The following is a 21,488-nucleotide window of genomic DNA, read 5'->3' as shown; positions in this document are numbered from 1 at the left end:
ATGCAGGGTGCGCTGCACGGCGTGCTCTTCAGAGGTCCCTCACAACCACAGGAAACTGAGCACCCTGCGGTGCTCGCCTCTCGCCTCTCGCCTCTCGCGTAGCGTCCCGTTCCCCAGGGTGCCATACATAGCCTGCTGGCCCACAGCCGACTTCAAGGCCTGACCTAGGCTACAGTAGGCTGTGTGTGGACTTATTTCGAGTTTTCGAGTAAAAACTTTGATTCACGACGTCTTGCCACATGTATTACAAGGTTAGAGAGTTTACTTGTGACGGCCCAGACGTAGCCTAAATATCTTTCGACTTAAAAATGCTGACAATTGCTGCTACTTTAACCCCTTAGCGCAGAGCCTATGTTATAACCTTACCATCACCAAAAGTGTAATGGTTATGTCTTAATCTGTTACTTAATGCTCTTGGTACTATCATAGCAATGTTGTTCTGATGTAAGGGAGTAGTTTCAGCGAATAGGGAATAGGCCCGCCCGCCAGCGACCCCATCTCCACAAGGCTACGCAAACACAGAGATGCAAACACACACTCTGAATTTAAACATACTGTATTCTCAAGAAACTTCAACATCTGGTCCAACCCCAACCTACACTCTAACCTGGTGTACATGGTTTCTACCTTGATTACCTTGAAATACGTCATTAATTCTCTTTACGGTACGAAATGATACCTGGAGTCAGTGCTAAATGAGCAACAACAAAAACACACACTGACATCCACACCCACACACACACACACACACACAGACACACACACTCACCCACCCACACACACACACACACACACACACACACACACACACACACACACACACACACACACACACACACACACACACACACACACACACACACACACACACACACACACACACACACACACACACACACACACACACACACACACACACACACACACACACACACACACACACACACACACGATTCTAGGATAATGTGGGGCCCCAAGCGAAAATTCAAAAGAATGAACATTTTATACAAAATGTCCACTACTGTAGTAAAGTGTGAACTATTACTCACTATATTGGGGCTTGGGGGCCACACACACACACACACACACACACACACACACACACACACACACACACACACACACACACACACACACACACACACACACACACACACACACACACACACACACACACACACACACACACACACACACACAATGTCCTACTTTTGACACTTACTTTGAGGACGTCTCCTTTCCGGAAGCTGAGTTCGTCTTCGGCAGTGCCATTGAAATCGTACTTTCCTCTAGCCTCCATGGCGACAGGCAAGGAGAGGCAGCACAGCAGACCCCCGGGGATTACTGTACTGTACTGTACCGTAGCCTATGTGGTGGTCTAGTGTTGAGAGGAAAACAGACAGACAGGCAGTGAGGAGACAAAAGGTGTGGGAGGGTGAACTAAACACGTGGTACTGTAGCAATGCATACAGTAAATGCAGTGCATGTGAAGAGTTCAGATGCAAAACCCTCTAACTCCATTTCTGAAGACCTGCACTTCTATATTTTTAGAGAACCCCGTTGTTGGTTTGGTTTACAATTATGTACTTGATAATACATATAAATAGTTATATTACATAAATAAAATTTAAAAAATTGCAACTTTGATAAGCTTTGTATTAAATAAAAATGAATTAAGATTATTTTCTGAAAAGGCACTTAGGGGGTTTTGCATCTGAACTCTTCATGTGTACTACTACTCACTAACACACACACTGTAGCAGAGCCGGTTCTAGTCAATTTGGTGCCCTAGGCCAGTGGTCCTTAACCTTTTTTTCTTCAAGCACCCCATTACTTGTGCCCAAGACAAGCCCCGCACCCCCAACCCAAACTTCTACACGTGTATATACTATACGCACTAAAACATGATTTAAGGGATTCATTACAATGGTTCTTTTTTGAGACATTAATCAAAACCTTAATGACTTTAAAAGGGGACCAAAATATGTTTTAATTTGGCCCAATTATAAGGTTCCCCAGCAAAATTTCGGTCACAACCTCAACACAAACAAAATTCCACGCACCCCCTGAAATCTCTGGCGCACCCCCAGGGGGTGCCCGCACCCCAGGTTAAAGCGATGGTTCGGAGTAGAATCACCCTAATGCCATTTGAACCGTGACACCCATCCACCTTTACACCCGAAGTGTTTTCTGCCGCAGGCTTACATCAACAGAGTTGCCGTGTTATTCGATGTTTATTCCGGATAGCTTGACTCAAGCGCATATGGATACTGGGCACCGTCTCCAAACTTTCCCCACAAAAATAACATGTCATGACACCAAACTTCTACAGTATAACAAATGTGGTTTGTACTCACAAAAAGATGAATTTGAAACTTTGTACATAGTCCAGGAGTTTATTAGTAACAACACACGAGACGATTAGCTTTTCTGCTGCTAAACACCCGTCAACGTCACTTCCTCCAGCTGGGACTGTCCACTTATTGTAAGGTTTGTGTTTTAGTCCACAGCCAGGATATATGCACGAGTGTGGCATCGTCTTCTATTTATTAAATGTGGTAAAATTTAAATCCGAAGTGGTTAATTTCTAGTTGTAGCGCAAGCTGTCTTTTTGAGTTTTCCGCCTTCCGGACTCACGTGTATTTGTTTCCATCAACAAAGTCCCAGCTGGAGGAAGTGACGTCGACGGATGTTTAGCAGCAGAAAAGCTAATCGTCTCGTGTGTTGTTACTAATAAACTCCTGGACTATGTACAAAGTTTCAAATTCATCTTTTTGTGAGTACAAACCACATTTGTTATACTGTAGAAGTTTGGTGTCATGACATGTTATTTTTGTGGGGAAAGTTTGGAGACGGTGCCCAGTATCCATATGCGCTAGAGTCAAGCTATCCGGAATAAACATCGAATAACACGGCAACTCTGTTGATGTAAGCCTGCGGCAGAAAACACTTCGGGTGTAAAGGTGGATGGGTGTCACGGTTCAAATGGCATTAGGGTGATTCTACTCCGAACCATCGCTTTAAGAACCACTGCCCTAGGCGAGCACTCCCTTTCCAGCTCTCCTGTTTTTTTTGTGCATTTAGAAATTGGCATCTGTAAACATGTAACTGTAAACACTGTAAATGCTGAACATCTTATAGAGCACATCTGATCTAGTAGTTCCTACAAATATACTGTACTGAGTGACCATGAACATTGATTGTTAATGAGAAGTTTAATGTTTTATTTCGCTTAAAGTTTTTGGTATTACTGGCGCCCCTAAGTCATTTGGCGCCCTAGGCAACCGCCTTGTCTGCCTATGCTTAGCGCCGGCCCTGCGCTGTACACGTAGAGTATACCAAAAGACCCCCCGCCCACCCCCCGCCACCCCTTTACCTTCAGAGGCAATGAGAAGTTCCTTTCCGGTGGTTTTCAGCATCCACCACGAAATCTGCAAAACAAGTCATTCAGAAGAGGTTACTGAACAGCAAGTTCTCTCTTAAAAAAAGATATATATTTTTTTGTCTTTATTTATGACAGTATAGTGAAGATGGTGACAGGAAGCGAGTGTGGAGAGAGAGACAGGGAAGGACCGGCAAAGGATCCAGGCCGGGAATCGAACCCGGGTCGGCCGCATAGTGGTGAAGTGCCCTACCGTTAGGCCACGGCAGGGTATCAGTGACAGTTCTCAGTTCTACTTTTTACTCATATACCCATCCCAATGAAATGACTTCTATGATTCCCAATAGCTACGAGAGATGCTCATGGCACAGGCCAGACAAACGAGTCAGAGAATGTTAATCACTAGACTCGCCTGCAAATCGGTAGGCTATCAGAAAATCCATTCAATTGAATTCAATTCAATTACTTTCATTTCAGTTCAGTTCAGTTCAGTTCAATTCAATTAATAATATTGAACACAGACAAGAGGATACATGGCAACACAAATACAATTAAAGCAAACAACAAAAGCATACCACAGACCAGCTGTCACACACAAGTGAGACTACAGTGCAATTGCTGTGCGTGCGTGCAGGACTTTTTTGCCAAAGCTGTCCAAGTACATTTCAAACTAGTGATTACTGCTACACAATGGCCACGGTGCAAAGTTGCAAAGTTTTTTTACTGATTTGTTTATCAACAGGTAGTTGATGTCATTATGGGACCATATCAGGGCTATCCGGCAAAACATCAACGTCTAGAGTATCTGAGTATTGAGAAACCATGATTGTGAGAAGATTGTAAGAACCTTTCAACATCCTTGAGGGCCCCAAGCCCAGACCTATCTCCAAGTATCACTTTTCGAATGCAAGCTTCCAACCCTGTGTGCAGACAGATGACTTGCACACAGAATAGAATAACCGTTGCCTGGTGATGGTATGCACTGCAAATGCAGACAGTACTGCAATGAGGTGGACCGGAATCCAGAGGTGCCAGAAAGGGGAATGCAGTGGTGCATTTGCATCCCCGCTTTTGGACTCCCTAAATGAGGCTTCCTCCAAAGCAGACAAATGAGCAGAGTGCAGCATCAGGAACATTGCTTAGAAATAAAGAATGAAAAAAAAGCACCACCATTTTAAAACTCATTCCGGCGCCCTTGACGGAACCAGTGAATTCCCCATTTTGTGCTCTATCCTTAGCAGCAATTTGAATGCAAAAAAGCCAATGACTGTAATATCACCCATAAAAAGCTACTGTATCAACACGTAAAGCTGGTAAATTACTTCTAAGTGGCGCTTACAAAGTCTTACTTCATTACACAAAGACGACGCACCCAGTTTGATCTTGTATGCAACTTGCTTCATTCCTCTCCACTAATCTCTTACGATTCGAGATGATAGACTCCATGATGTGTCACAATTGCTTAAAAGACACGACCACTGTTATAGATGAGCTGATAATAGAATGGCAATAATCATGTCATAATGTATTGTATTACTAAAGGCCCTGTGTCCGATCATAGTGGTGCATAATAGTAAAGCTTTTTCAGTCGCTATTCCAGTGTTCCACTGGTGGAACGGCGTGCATTAAAGGGGTATGCCACTATTTTGGGGCTTAATACAGTTAAAATCATTGACCGGGGTTTATAAAGGTGGTAAAGTGTCTTATTTTTCATGTCAGCCATTGTCTTGCTTTAAGACAAGTTAAAAGAGGGAGTATGTCGCTAAGCTAATGAAAGTCATTGGATCCGTGTAGCATGTAGCATGGGCCCGGGCACTTTTGGGTCAAAGGGGCCCCTCATAATTAGTGGCGCAGAACAGACTCCATTTTTTTTTTTTTACATTTCTGAAAATATGGGCCCACAAGGGTGCGGGGCCCACCGGGAAATGCCATCTATGCCACATGGCCAGTCCAGCCCTGCCCCTGGCAGCGAGAGGAAACCCTGTGTGTCTGATTTCGTGCCACAATGTAGTGCTCTGTAAGTGGCACAGTAACCTCTGGTTAAGACTCTATACAGCGCATGTCTCGTCTCTCCTAGGGACTGTGGACATAATTGGGAGCGGATATGAGAGAAAACAGGACGATAATTACTATCACTTGCTTTCTGGAGAGGCGGGTCGGAAGACTCCTCCTAACATCCCCTTGGGTAGACGTGGACTTTCAATTCAATTAGCAGAGACGTACAAAGTGGCCTTTCTCCTTAAACTTAGAGGAGAAGAAAAGAAATCTGTCTGCGTGTAACATGCAACAAGGAGGGGAAAAAGAAAGAGATAGAGATTGGGTTTGCAGCTGGAGATGCTGTGTATTTTATTTAAGCATGACTCTTTTCTCTCTGTCTCTGTCTGTCTGTCTGTCTGTCTGTCTGTCTGTCTGTCTCTCTGCCTGTCTGTCTGTCTGATTCTCTGTCTCTCTCTCTCTCCCTCTCTCTCTCTCTCTCTCTCTCTCTCTCTCTCTCTCTCTCTCTCTCTCTCACACACACACACACGCACGCACGCACGCACGCACGCACACGCACACGCACACGCACACGCACACACACACACACACACACACACACACACACACACACACACACACACACACACACACGCCTCATATACTTTTACTTCACCCCAGAGACCATGCAGGAAGGGAGGGTCAAATTAAATTAGTTACGGTCAGATCGCAAAGCCAGTCATGGCATACAGTAATTGTATGCTCAATGTTTTCACATAATAGGAAGATGGAAGTTAGTATGCTTTCCCAGATCTTTGCAGTCTCTTGTGTTTAGCTTAACATGTTGACAGTGTAAATAGTAGATGAGCTGTCCAAATCAAGAGGGGAGAGTTAAACAGTCAGCTCTAGACACCTAACAAACCAGCACATCACACTGTGGTGTACAGTATGTACTATAAGTGAGATTCTTACCCGGCCAATTGGCTATCTAAAAATAGGCCCAAAAGCAGCTAGTCTGACGCTTGTTCACTTCAGAGCCCTCCAACATTTTACACTTTACTTCTGTAAAGTGGCTTTGAGTAGGCTACCAAGAAAAGCGCTATATAAAGCTGATCTATTATTATAATTATTATTATTATTATTATTTTAAAATAAAAAATGTATCATCTTAAAGACTCTCCTCTTTTGTGACTATCTACTAGACTAATGTCTGAGCTGCCCTTGCCCCAGGCCAGACTCTTGAAATGATGTGTGAAATGTAATGTAATGTAATGTAATGTATTATTTTACAATATCACATGCATCCATGTAAACTTGCCAAGCCAGATCAATATTCCTTCCTTATGTCTACTGTATTGAGGGACATGAGGTGTGTTTGTTTAATGTAGTCTACAGTAAGCACTTCTCCTCTTTGGTCAGTATTGTTATAATGGTTCATTCAGGAACCACAGATGGTCATCCTGCTTTGGCAAACTTTTATGGTGTGGTCATGCATTGAACAATGTTTCAGTCCTAGTCCTTTATCGGGTACATTTTCATTATATTTACTTGATGAAGGTCTAGGAATAAAACGTCATGTATAAAAGAAAACAGCAAAATGGTCAGTGTGCGTGAGGTTTTTATTTTTCTAACTGTCTGATGGTGTGGTCATAGCCTGTGAGAGGCTGAAGTGGAGTGAATTCAGAAGCACTGTCACTGTCCACAAGTTAATGGTCATGGAAACATACATTTAAAGTTGAAACCCTACAGGTATGAAGAGTTGCTAAGAGTTCCTCCATTTACGTGCATGAACTCCGCAAAAACCAATAGAATTCCAAAGGATATACACATAGGAGGCCTGCTTATACCGGGTCAGCTCTATGTTCCCACAGCCCATTGTTACCACAGGCCACTGGTCCCACAGCCCAATGGTCCCACAGCTTATGCCTGTTGCTCCACGTTCCCACATTCTAAGATATTATTCAAATATAAGCCATGTGTTCCACAACTCCATGTTACCACAATTCCAAGTAAACTGAGAGAACATACCTTTCTACCCGCCTTGGAATATAGGGTCTTAATTTGAGTAAATTCTTAGAAATGTGGGAACATGGAGCAGCAGGAATATGCAGTGGGACCATTGGGCTGTAGGACCATAGACACGCTCCCGCGTACATCTCTAATCAGTGACCAGTCACCGTGACATGTAAAGAGGTGACCGGTTCGATGACGTCATGACAAGGTGGAGACTTAAAGCCATATTATGCAAAATTAACAGTTGTCTATTAACAAATGTAATTCTTATCATTCATAAGTATTACCTCATCCGTTATTAATCACCTCTATCACCAAAGCGAAGTGTTCGTATATTCTTCATATTCAGCAAGTGAATGTACACAACAGTGTTCCACTCTTCCATTACCGCTCCGCCATCTTTACTACGGGGAGTCTAGAAGGACATTTCATCAGCTTCGCCCTTTCCGTTTCCACATTTCGACGAGAAAGTCAGAAGCACACAAGGTCCACACACACTCCAGCCCAGAGGTGGCGGTAATGCGCCGGTTGCCAACTCCCAAATGGCCACAACTAGAGGAAGAAGAATAACCAGCGTCTCATACGCACATAACAACTTAGCAAAGTTACTGGTTATTGATCATCGTTATGGGCATGGATCATGATCATACATATAGTCGGCCATCTGGTGAACAGCTTCGACCATCACCAAGGAAGCGCAAAAGAGAACAAGACAGGAAAAGATTTCGGCGAATCGCCAAGACTAAGGTCAACATTGGAGTTGCTTTGGATAAATGGAAGGAGTGAGGTGAGCAGTGAGGTGAGCAGCCGAGACATTACGTAACTTAGAAGGATGTTATCCCCTTTATCTCCCTTTTACATTAGTATTACTTTTAATTACTTATGTATGTACTGTTTTATAATAGCTTTGTTTAATAATATGTATTAATGTGTATTAATTAATTAATTGACTGATTGATTCTGCAAACCTGTCACCTCATCAGCCGTTATCCTTCACATACATGTATATGCTTCTTTTACCCAAAACGACATTTGCATTGACAATAATACAAAGATTGGCAATCGATAACAATGTGGAAAAAAAGTCATTACAGCTCTACTTGGATGGCTACTGTATGCATAAATGGCCCATAATGAGGTCGGAAATGAAACTGATTATTCCAGATGAAGAGCAGAAGGGGAAGTGGTGTAGAGAAGAGAGGGGAAATAAGTCAAATCAAGGCAGCGAAACTGAATGATGCCAAAGCCGCGATACTGTCCTACAGTGACCTCAACAATGGGCACAGCATACTGTGGGAGGGAGGCACTTTCAAATCTCTTCGAGACATAGTCTGACCAAGAGCATAACAATGAACATTTCCCAAACGGCATGGTTGACCCATGGTTTGCTACTGGTTGTTTGCTTCCCGACAAATTGGGAGGGGTTCCCGATTTTTCTGGAGCTCAGAAATTATATTTGTGTTGCTCCTAGTCTGACAAAAAGCAACGGCTTGGCTAGGCTACTATTATATATAGTCTGTCTAAATGCCCGACCCAGATTTTTTTATCTGAAGCGATTGCTCGGTGCAAGGAGGGAACTCAGCTCTGGTTTGAAACAATTGTACCTGCTCTCACCCAATTGCTGAGTGTTTCTGCTCCTTGACTGCTGTCTGTAACCCCTGCCAAAGGCGATTATACATCTTGGCCAATTATTTGCTGTTTTCACACAAACAAATTGAGAAAAAAGTGTTTTCCCGCACCGACAAGGGAAAACAAATTGTTGCCTCTGTGGAATCTGCAAAGCATATGTGTAACAAGAGGAAGGAGAGAGACAGTGAGGCACTGGAAGACCATAAAAAAAAAAAAAAAAAATTGCCTCCCAAAACGGCTCCCATTGTGGAGCCGGTTCCTATCGTTCACTTCAAAGAGACGGCTCTTAGAACCGGCTCGTTCACAACCGACACATCACTAGTACCAAGAACTGAGTGGAACGACATGGTCCAATTCAGTTCAATCACACACGCTAACAGGTAACAACCCCAGAATGGAAAATCAGGACAAAGGTATGAACTCAATTGGGCTACTTAACTCGAGGGGAGATGTAAAATGAGCACATTTTTTAAAAATGGTGGACGGCTCCTTTAAATGCTAAAGCTGGTTTAGCCACTTATTGTACAGCTTGTCCCTGCCTCTCTGTGATTATACACGGAGATTCAATTCAATTAACAGGGAAGTAAAAAGTGGCCTTTCTGCTCTCTTCTCTCTGTCACACCAACAGACAGCACAAATACGCACACAACACACGTACACACAAGTAAAATTCACACAAACACACACACATGCACACACACATGCACACACACAGGCACACACACAGGCACACGCACGCACGCACGCACGCACGCACGCACGCAGGCAGGCAGGCAGGCAGGCAGGCACACATGCACGCACACACACACACACACACACACACACACACACACACACACACACACACACACACACACACACACACACACACACACACACACACACACACACACACACACACACACACACACTGCCCCTAACCTGCCCAGTTTCATTCCTTGACAGCCTATACAACCGGAAGGGAGAGTCAAATTGAATTAGTTACGGTGATTTGGTTAAGCGTTTCAAAGTCTATAGTATGTCAAGTACATTGGCATAGGATGACGCAAACATGATTATTCTAATCTTTTTCTCATTTGTCATGCTTAGCTTTGAATTCTGACAGTTTACACGTTAGGAGGAGATTCAATATCCAATCATATGATGATGTGGAGCCCAGTAGGATTAACGGATGCTCTGAATTTATGCTGAAATGAAGATTTGTCAGAATACAGAAATAAACTGAAGTAAATAAACTGAAAATTGGTGAAGCGTAACGATTGATTGAACATGGTGATCAAAGCAATGGGATTTCCCAGGCTCTCACTATCCTCCACCTGTAAGGATCTGGTTTGCATGGCCATTTTACAAAAAGCTCAAATCTGAAATAGACATGGAGCGCTTGCCATTCATGTCAGGAACCACTGTACAGCTTGCCTGGTTAACACCAGACCTAATCACAAGTCAGATTGAAATGGTTGTGTAGAACTAAAGGTAGTATGGGAGTTCCCAGGCTACTGTACAGCACTGGGGGCTGAGCACCTCTAAAGATCAGATGCAACTAGAATCGCCTCTGGTTCATCCTCTTAACCACTGAGGTTAGGCTATATACTAAACTCTTAACTAAAGAATTGACAAAGGACAAAGGACTCTTCTTTTTTGAGCCAACACTCCTTGTTCCACAAGATCTTAGTAGGCTTCATGGTGAAGTGTGTCAAAGGGGCCAATGTCTCATCTTCATTTCAAATCAGTTTATTGGGACCATGTACAATTAAAACATACATGTTTCCATTTAATGCACTGTACCAGAGTTAGCATTAGGCTAATTTGCATCTGTAGTCCTTTAGTCTGTAGTCCTTTAGTCTTTAGCCTCTAGTCTTTCATCATGGACAATCAAATAATCAAAGACGTTTGAAATGAACAATCCTGTTCCATCGATTACTAAAGAAATTGCATAGGCCTATGGCTTTGGGTGTGCTTTACCCTCAGCCGTGTCACTGCGTATCTTCAGGTAGAGGTACCCTACCCACTAAGCCAGGGGTGGGGAACCTTTTTCATTCGAAGGGCCACTTCAAATTCATCCGAGGGCCGTAAAAGTCATCCGAGGGCCGTACTATGAACACAAACCAGGATTTTCCCCTCACTTTAGGCCAATATTGAAGGCAACCACCGTTTGAATAAACACTACCCTCTCTAAGTTCCCTGAATATAACATAATTACATCACAAAATGCATCACAAAATGCATCGATGATGTTACAGAAATAAAACACATCACTACCAGGGCCAACCAGAAGCCATGGTTCACAGGAGACGTTCACCGACTGCTGAGGGCCAGAGACAAAGCCTTCAGAGCAGGAGACGTAGCTGGCCTAAAGACAGCAAGGGCAAACCTGTCCCAGGGCATCAGGAAAGCAAAAAAGGAATACTCAGACAAAATAACAACACACTTCAAAGACAGCAGAGATGCACAGAGCCTGTGGCAGGGCATACAGGCCATCACGGACTATAAGCCTGCACCACGAAGCTGTGACAACAACACCTCTCTGCTAAACGACCTGAACAGTTTCTTTGCCCGCTTTGAAGCACAAAATGACACTCACCCACAGAAAACTCCCCCTCCCCCCCCATGATCAACCCCTTTACCTGTCCTCTGCCAGTGTTAAGAGGACACTGGCCACCATCAACCCACGCAAAGCAGCTGGCCCAGACAACATACCAGGCCGAGTGTAAGGATTGTGCAGAAGAGCTGAAGGATGTCTTCACAGACATCTTTAACATCTCTCTGGAGCAAGCAGTCATCCCATCTCTTTTCAAAGCTGCTACCATCATACCTGTGCCGAAGAAATCATCACCATCATGCTTCAATGACTACCGTCCTGTAGCACTGACGCCCATAATCATGAAGTGCTTCGAACGGCTAGTCCTGTCACACATCAAAGCCACCCTACCCCCCACCCTAGACCCCTACCAGTTCGCATACCGAGCCAAGCGATCCACGGAGGATGCAATTTGCTCTGCCCTCCATCCAGCCCTCACCCACTTGGACAATAAAGACTCATATGTGAGAATGAGTTCAGCATTCAATACCATAATACCACAACAACTCATCAGAAAACTGGACAAACTAGGTTTCAGCACCTCCCTCTGCAACTGGCTGCTGGACTTCCTGATGCAAAGACCACAAGCAGTACGGGTAGGGAACAACACCTCGAGCACCCTGGACCCTGAGCACGGGGGCTCCGCAAGGTTGTGTTCTCAGCCCCCTGCTGTTCACGCTGCTGACACACGACTGCACAACGACCCACAGCACTAACCATCTAGTGAAGTTTGCGGATGATACAACACTGGTGGGCCTCATCACCAAGGGTGATGAGACTCACTACAGAGAAGAAGTAGACCTGCTGGCCAGATGGTGCAAAGACAACAACTCTCCTGCTGGAATGTCAACAAGACCAAGGAGATTGTTGTCAACTTCCAAAGGGTCCAAAAACAACTGCCACCACTGACCATCGACGGCGATGCTGTGGAGAGAGTGAGCAGCACCAAGTTCCTTGGAGTGCACATCAGCGACGACCTCTCTTGGACCACCAACACTACATCACTGGCGAAGAAGGCCCATCAGCGTCTCTACTTCCTGCGCAAACTAAAGAAGGCAAGTGCTACACCCTCCATCATGACAACATTCTAGAGAGGAACCATAGAGAGCGTGTCCAACTGCATCACAGTGTGGGGAGGAAGCTGCACGGAGAAAAACAGGAAGACACTCCAGTGTGTTGTGAACACAGCGAAGAAGATCATTGGAGTACCACTCCCCTCCCTGCAGGACATTTACACCACACGCCTCACCCGGAAAGCACTGATGATCATCAAAGACACAAGCCACCCTGCACACAAACTGTTCAGCCTCCTGCCCTCTGGAAAGAGGTACAGGCGCCTCCGTTCCCGTACCACCAGGCTGGCGAGCAGCACAATGCACCAAGCGTTCAAGATGCTGAACACTCAACCCACTCTCCCTCCACTGTCAGCCTCTAGCCAGCAAGGCCACTGACAACCCCCCCCCCCCATCCCCCACCACCATATCTGCGACTGAACATTCCACCTGCACTACTATACTTGTGACTGAACTTTCAACCTGCACTAACTCAAAACATGCACACACACACACACACACACACACACACACACACACACACACACACACACACACACACACACACACACACACACACACACACACACACACACACACACACACACAACACAGCACACTGCACTTTCTGCACTAAACCCAAACATACACACACTGACACACACACACACACACACACACACACACAGACACACGAACACACACACAAGACGCACACCGCACCTTCTACCTGCACTAAACACATACACACACATACACACACACACACACACACACACACACACACACACACACACTGCTGCTGGTGTACTTGACAGACCTTTTTAATATTTATTTTTCTTCAAAATGCTACTATTACCATGTCAGAACGCTATAAAGGACTTTTTTTAGGAAAAGCACAACAATAATACCTCTTAATGTATGTCCTCTACAAGTCTTCTGTTGTCCAGTCTTGCACTTTAAATGTCTGTATGAGCACTGTCTATGTCCATACTGTCTTAAGTCCATGTATAAGTACTGTCTATGTCTATACTGTCTATGTCCTTACAGATTAGTCTATGTCTGTATGGGAAAGCAAGAAATGTAATGTCAAATTCTTTGTATGACCAGTGCATGTAAAGAAATTGACAATAAAACCTACTTGACTTGACTTGATAATTGTATTGTAAATGCATTTTCTAAGATTCCTTTAAAAAATATGCCATATTTCATGTGAAGCTGAATAGCATTCAAATTATACCGGGGGTCGGATAAAATGGCCTCAAGGGCCGCAAACGGCCCTCGAGACATAGGTTCCCCACCCCTGCGACTAAGCTGCTGACTGATCTCAGAGCAGCCGTGTCACTGTGTGCCTTCAGGAAGAGGTACCCTACCCACTAAGCTGCTGAGTCTGACTGATCTCAGAGCTGATAAAGTATAAGCCACTCATGCAAATAAAAGTGCTTGTCAGTGGAGCATGCAGACGCAGCTATCCCTGAAAAGACAGCAGATAACACGACAGACCAGGGCTTAGCTGTAAAATGGCAGACCAAATCCAGGCAGGCATCAGAATATCAGAGAAAGGGACTCAAAAATCACAAGTCTGTGAAATCAGTTCATAGTGGATGGATAGTAGAACTACTTGTTTTCAAGGTCAAAGTTGGAGATTTCCCATTTGGAGACAATATACAGTAGGACATACTTAAATATGGTAAAATGTTAAACTATGAGATTGAAACTTTCACAGTAGTTTATTCAAACTAAGACAAAGTTTTGTTTTTAAAAAATGTTTTTTTTTGTCTAAATAGGCCTATGTCTGAAATATGATTAAATATGCAAAGGAGATCACATGCAATTATATATGTGGTAATGTGCAACGACAGGCTAAACATACCCCCCAGATTGACTGGCCTATAAGTCTACTGATATTTGACTAATCTTTTTCCATTACTAGATATCTATTCACCTGTGGAAGACTTGACAAGGTCAAATGATGCCTTCCAGCTTTTTTGACTGATGATAATGAACCAACACTGAACGTGTGGCACTTTATTCATTACACTTGTAGACATTTCTTCCCCATCTGAGCTGCTTTGGCAAACTTTGTTTTGCCATGTTCTACTGTAGCTCCTGTCTTGTGCTACAGCGTGTGAAGGACAGGAGCATATGTGACGGAGCTGTCCCGCACGGTTCGTCCCCCTTGGGGACACGAACCTGCCGCCTCGTCAACTACGTGTACATCGGTTTGCAAATGGGAGGCACAGTACGAGCGCGCTGAGCTAAAGGGCCGGTCCAACAGCCCGCACTAAACTGAGGCTTTGGGAGGGAGGTTTACTAACGCTCCACGCCACACTCTGCTAGTTGGCCTCCGTTACACATACATAGATTGCTTTTTCCTTCAAAAAACTGGCATGAGACTAAGAGATTCTTTTATTCTGGATTCAAATTCGTCAGTTCTGTATTTGACCAGTCAGTCTACTCTCTTCTGTTCATTTATTCATATTCAATCTCTCATTTTTTGCATATCAATGTGTGCAGCATACAGTATGCCCTGTGTGTACTTCACATTTAGTCATGAATCTGTTTGATCATTAACTTCAATATGCTCTGATAGTTTGCATTACAGTAAACAAACTTGTGGCTTGCTGCTCACTTCTGTGTAATCTGGAACATCAAATATAAACTACATCGTGTTATAATCCAGATTATTTCAAAACCATCTATCATTTCAGATGACTTTTTTGTTTGTTTGACATAAACCCTATTTGCAGCTATTCCTGAACCGACTCTACTCTCAGATTTAGAGGGCAGCAATTTAATAAAAAGAGGGAACAAACACTGATTGAACAAACAGGTCTTTCAAACGGATCTCTATCACACGCGTGCACATGTCTGGGTGTGCTCTCTCTCTCACACTCACTCTCTCTCAAGCAAACACACACACACACACACACACACACACACACACACACTGACACACTGACACACACACACACACACACACACACACACACACACACACACACACACACACACACACACACACACACACACACACACACACACACACACGCAGAGCCGGCGCTCCCAATACGCTCACTACGCTCTCAGCGTAAGGCCTCGCGCGACCCGTTACGTTACTGACGTTGACAGTTTAAAAAAAAAAAAAAAATGCCGCGAACTGATTTCATTGTTTATTATTGATTCCGTCACACAAAACGTGAAACGTCCAACATGAAACGACATTTTCCCTGCGGAAACGACAAAAAGAAAAAGAGAATTCATGACAATGAGGAGCGACGAGAACAGCAGTCAGGTAGGCAACGTAACTCGGGGTAGGGTAGGGTAGGCAACGTAACTCCCTCAGGTAGGCAATTGTAACTCCGTATGCTTCCACTCATTGTGATCCTTCTTCTTCTGTGGCTAATTTCGTATGGAGCAGAAGTGTCAATGGGCCTTTGTATTGCACAATAATGCCGTGTTAAAAAGTGCCCAGGTCTCCGATACAGTCACATGTTGTAAAAATGGGGATTCACGTTTTAGTTGTTTTAAAAGGTAGAAGTTGTTGAGAACCACAAGCTGAGCAGCGTTTCGTTTAGCTTTTGTAATTAGTTCAACTGAATCAACACAGGTAGCCTAGGCTAGAGAGAATGTGAGAGGAAAGGGTGGTGTTGTCAACGTTTTACTGTTGTTTCTAAAGGTGTACTAGTTGAATCATAATCTGACGAGCCGTTCGTTTAGCCCATGAAACGTCAGTGCAGTCGAAGCAACGGATGGAGTGGGAGAGAAGCGGTGCCCTCTGTGTGTGTGTGTGGTGTGTGTGTGAGTTTGAGCGCGCGCTGTTGTATGCGTGGCTGCCTCTCGATTGTTTAGAAACAAATAGGCCTATCAACATAGGGCCTACAGACATTGATTTTGGTTTTAACAGGCGCTTAAGATTTTTGATAAGACGTCCGTGCAGTCTAAGCAATGGGAGGAGGGAGTGAGGGAGAGAGAGAAGGAGTGCCGTGCGTGTGTGTGTGTGTGTGGGGTGATAACTATAGCAAGGGGGCGCGGCTTGCCTGGATAGACCTTTGGTGAATGACTGAAACTTGTGACGAAGGTGAATCCCAATAAATAGTGAACACAACATTAGGCTATTCACAAAAATGTGTGATAACATTCATAATAACACATGTTATATAGCTAAATCATTTATTTTACATATGAGTTTCTTATCATAGGCCTATTCATTTATTTTTTAAAAACGTTTTAGACCAGATTACTAAAGGCAAGCTACTAGGGGGCAGGCTATAAAATATGGTAATTTTAAATGCAAACAATTTGATGGAGCTAAATTAATTGAAGCCTTAGTTATATTTTACAGGCGCTATGCTTAAGTTTCTGACCAGCTCAGACTCCAGTCAGTCAGCCAGTGGAGGGCCAGCACAATGTTCAGGTAGTAGGCCTACACAGATGAGCCAGGTAGACCTGCAGCTGATGAGGTAGTCACATGTTCAGTACAGCCACCGTTGTCTACATGTTCACAATCTGTTATGACATTATTGATGTTTTTGTCTCAAGAGCGCAGAAAGGGAGACTTTTTAATTAAGCTTGATTTGAGTCAAATTTTGTGTCTGTGGTTCGCGTTTTGCGGTGGGGGGGTCGATGGGGGGGTTGCGCGCTTTATGAGGGCCCCTTGGCATATTTTTGCCTAGGGCCCCATGGAGGTCAGAACCGGCTCTGCACACACACACACACACACACACACACACACACACATACACACACACACACCTGGGCTTTAGGGAAGTACATTTACTGTATTTTCACAACTGAGCAAACATGTAAGTGTCCTGTCCTTGCATGCCACAGTTGTCCCATTAGTGTGCAGCATGTGAATATCTAAACATTAACCCACTCAGGAGCTGTGCTCTCTCTCTCTCTCTCTCTCTCTCTCTCTCTCTCTCTCTCTCTCTCTCTCTCTCTGTCTCTCTCTCTCTCTCTCTCCCCCCCCTCTCTCTCTCTCTCTCTCTCTCTCTCTCTCTCTCTCTCTCTCTGAGAAGTTGCAGATAAGCAAGCTGGAAATGCCCAAAACGTTCCCCATGTGTGTTTCAAACCTCCAAAAAATGTTTTTATTTCTTCCAACTTGATGCTGCTCTGCCATTCATTGCGCGATCATACAGACTGGCTAAATAAAATAACATGGGGTTTGCGCTAGATTCACTTGTAGGCCTATACTGTATCCAGAAGCTGATAGACTTCAACAGTGATGAGGAAGACATTGACCGACAATTGTGATCTTCAGGAAACATCATGGAGACATACTGAGGCAGTGACACGGGACTGTGGCAATTTTTCAGCTTTTTTTGTTCAGCAGGTTTGTGATGCAGAAAAAAGATGTATACATTTGTTACATAAAGAGATGTCCGCGTACACTGTTGGCCAGCACTCTATGTTTACTGCAGTGGTGTAGTCTACTTTTTTATGGTGGGTAGGCCCCTATACTGTATATTTGAGCATTTTCTGAAGTGGGTATACTGTAGCCTATATATTTGTGCTATTCAAAACAATGGATCAATCAATTTTAAGTGGGTATACTGAAATCCCTGAAATTTAGAAGTGGGTATACTCCGTATACCCGTGTTCTACGTAGACTACACCACTGGTTTACCGTATAAGACCACAAAAGACATATCAGATGCAAACCAAAAGCTTAATGATAGTGACTGTCTGTTTTGATAATAAGGAGATGCCACATCATGTTGTGTTTTGGATGTCATTGCGATAAAGGGACTGTCTCATGTTGGCTGCTTTTGTTTGAATAGAGTTCTTGGCATCCCAATCTGGTAGGCTATCTAATGAAAACTGGTCTATCAGCAACACCTTTACCAAATTACATCATCATAGGCCTACATCATCATCATCATCATCTTACTTGCCATTACTTATCTTACAGTAAGCTATACCATATGACTACCCCCCCCCAACACACACACACACACACACACACACACACACACACACACACACACACACACACACACACACACACACACACACACACACACACACACACACACACACACACACACACACACACACACACAAACGCGCGCGCGCGCGCGCACACACACACAGCACTCTTCATAACTTTGTATGATGGCCTTTCCAACACTATGCCTATGCTGCTGCGCGCGAGAGAGAACGTGAATAAGTACATTGCCTCCTATTAAACGCAGACTGGTGGTCTCTGATAAGCGGGGGATAATCAGAATAAACCAAAACACAGAGGAAATTAAGTTCGCTTAACACAGGGGTGTCAAACTCAAATTCACAGTGGGCCAAAATCCAAATCTGGGACGAAGTCGCGGGCCGAAATCAATGTTCAAAAAGTACTGAAATTGTGCATACATGCTTACAATACTCAAATGCTTACATCTTAAACACTCAATCCCAGCAGATATTGTAGTTCAAATGTGCCTGCACAGTCTGTTGTGAGTGGTAGACATGACTGATGCACTTGTATGAGCATGTTTGATGCCCAAAATTTCATGTTCAAGTCATATTAAAACACATTCATGGGTAGGGGGGGCAACTGTAATAGGCTACACAATTGAAATGATCTCGCGGGCCAAATAAAATGACTCCGCGGGCCAAATTTGGCCGCAGGGCCTGAGTTTGACATCCCTGGCTTAATACATTCACTTTAGTAATGTGACTTACGTTTAATTGCAGTCGGAATCTATTTCCACTACCGCAGAAGAGCCGCCGATTGGCAGAGTCGATGAGAGATGAACGGTCGTCTCTGTCAGACAAGCCCCTGGATCCGCTCATGCATAATTGAGAAGAATTACAGCATCAAACTTTCGGTTTCGGATGTAACGGCGTTTCCTACCCGCTGTACGATTCCGTCTCTTTTGTTGGCGGGATGACAATAAAATAACCCTACCTCAAAGTTGCGCAACCGACCCACGGCTTTTGAGTGCTGCGTGGTACCACCTACGGTTGTCTCTTGCATGAAGTGAAGCAGCGTGCTGTGTGTGCACTCCGTCAAGCATCACAGTGTCTCAGCAACAGTAGACCCCTCCCAGCAGATGATCTGAATTGTGCGCATGGAGAAAACGAACGTGCCCACTAGGCTACCAAGGCTAAGTAGGATGATAGATCATCTTAAAAGTTAGTTTAGATTACTTTTTGGCTTTCTGGGGCTGTTTTTGTCCACATAATGTAATTTTCCAAACATACATGGGCCTAATAAATAGTAGGCCTATCAATAGGTCTAATTCCAAAACTTCCAAGGATTGGATTGATAGATGGGCCTATACCAAGATTTAAAGTGCAAGAAGAATGTAGGCACAGGCTATTGCAAGAGCAAAGGGAACTGACAGGAAAGTTAAAAAGAGTTTGGCATTATGGCAACTTTTATGGCCCTCAACCCAACCAGAGTTTGGCATTGTGGCAACTTTATGACCCTCAACCCAACCACTATCTATCCACACACTCTCTCTCACACACACACACACACACACCACCAATACTACCAGCTGTGCACTAAAAAAAATTGTGCTGCCTAACACTGGACTGGGCCATAACATGTTAACCACATTGTAGTATTTCAGGGTCGGACCATGCATTTCATTTCATTTATTTACTTATTTTTGTGGATATTTGGATAAAAAAGGGGATATTTTGTTGATCTTGCACATGCTCAGGGCTCAACTCCATGTTTGAATAGAAAACGGAAACTTGTCGGTTCTTGAGATATAGGGCTCTTCTCTGAATTAGGGAGCTGAGACAGAAAGAAATAGGCTTCTTCTTCATGCATTCATTTTTGTTGGTATCTGTGGTCAGACTGGCGGCAAAGTCACAAGACCCTTTCTGGTCAGGAATGTAATTTCGCAATTCTTTAATATTTAGGCCTAAGACACATATTAAAAATAGTATAGGCTACTACGCTGTTGTAATAGGCCTCGTCACAGTATTGATCAATTTTGTAAGACTGACAGCAGTGATGCATGATCTATGCTGTCCTCTACACTTCTTCATGAGTAGCTGTCAAGTCTACTCTGTCAAAGCACCCTAAATTTACTCTCCTCTGTATACAGTACGTCACCAAAAATGTAAATGCAGGCCTATTGTCTGACTGATGCAAGAAAATGCTTGGAACCGACAAAATTGCTTTATTGACGTCTACATGTACTTGGCTATCCAAATGCCTTCATAAACAACATACGGTACTGTATATTCTGAAAAAAAAAGCAAAATGTGAATGAATGAATGAATGAATGAATGATTTTATTTGACACATTCAGTTCATATAAATAAAATAAATACATGATTGAGTATAATATAAACCGTACCACATACTTAAATTAATAGAAAAAAACAGAGAGTCAGGATAGCACAATAAAGCTCAGAAGTTTATTTCCATTGTGGTCCTTGGTGTAATGTTTCCTTAGTTTTAAAAGTTCTTTTGAAGTAGGCCTACATGTTTGTCTTCATTAGAGTGTAATGTGGTATGCACCATCTATGGCAGGGGTCCCCAACCTTTCTGGGTCTGAGGGCTACTGTGAGGGCTACTCGAGGGCTACCAAGGGCTACCAAGAGCTACCCGAGGGCTACTTGTTTGTTAAAAATCCTCTACTGATGTCTTGACATCCTTCCCAACCACACTATGATTTAATGATAATTCGCTTATAGGTTAAAAAGAAATAATCTCATATTTAAATTAAGAAAAACATTAACTGTGACTGAAATCTTGTAGTCATCACTGTTTACTAACATCCTTGGTGGACACATCAGAAGCTCCTGGAGGGCTATTTGGCGCCCGCGGGCACCATGTTGGTGACACCTGATCTATGGGTTTGGGAGGATAATCTCATGTTTAAACCACCATCCC

General features: G+C 43.7%; 1 protein-coding gene across 2 annotated transcripts in view; it reads right to left on the bottom strand.

Moving 5' to 3' along the window:
- Positions 1–19,605, bottom strand: part of LOC134462861 (growth factor receptor-bound protein 2-like) — a 36,397-nt gene extending 16,792 nt beyond the window's left edge. The window contains exons 1-3 of one of the 2 annotated variants that reach the window (XM_063216094.1): positions 19,313–19,605; positions 3,377–3,431; positions 1,223–1,378 (exon numbers count right to left, since the gene is read on the bottom strand). In XM_063216094.1, the coding sequence (XP_063072164.1) occupies positions 1,223–1,300 (78 nt within the window). In that variant the 5' untranslated portion in view covers positions 1,301–1,378; positions 3,377–3,431; positions 19,313–19,605. The remainder of the gene's footprint in view (positions 1–1,222; positions 1,379–3,376; positions 3,432–19,312) is intronic. The other variant, XM_063216102.1, reaches the window with a different exon arrangement.
- Positions 19,606–21,488: the final 1,883 nt, after the last annotated feature.

The sequence above is a fragment of the Engraulis encrasicolus genome, chromosome 2 (assembly GCF_034702125.1).
Source record: "Engraulis encrasicolus isolate BLACKSEA-1 chromosome 2, IST_EnEncr_1.0, whole genome shotgun sequence".
Classification (NCBI taxonomy): Eukaryota; Metazoa; Chordata; class Actinopteri; order Clupeiformes; family Engraulidae; genus Engraulis; species Engraulis encrasicolus.
The sequence above is the reverse complement of the archived record's forward strand: the minus strand, read 5'-3'. Positions and strand labels throughout refer to the sequence as shown.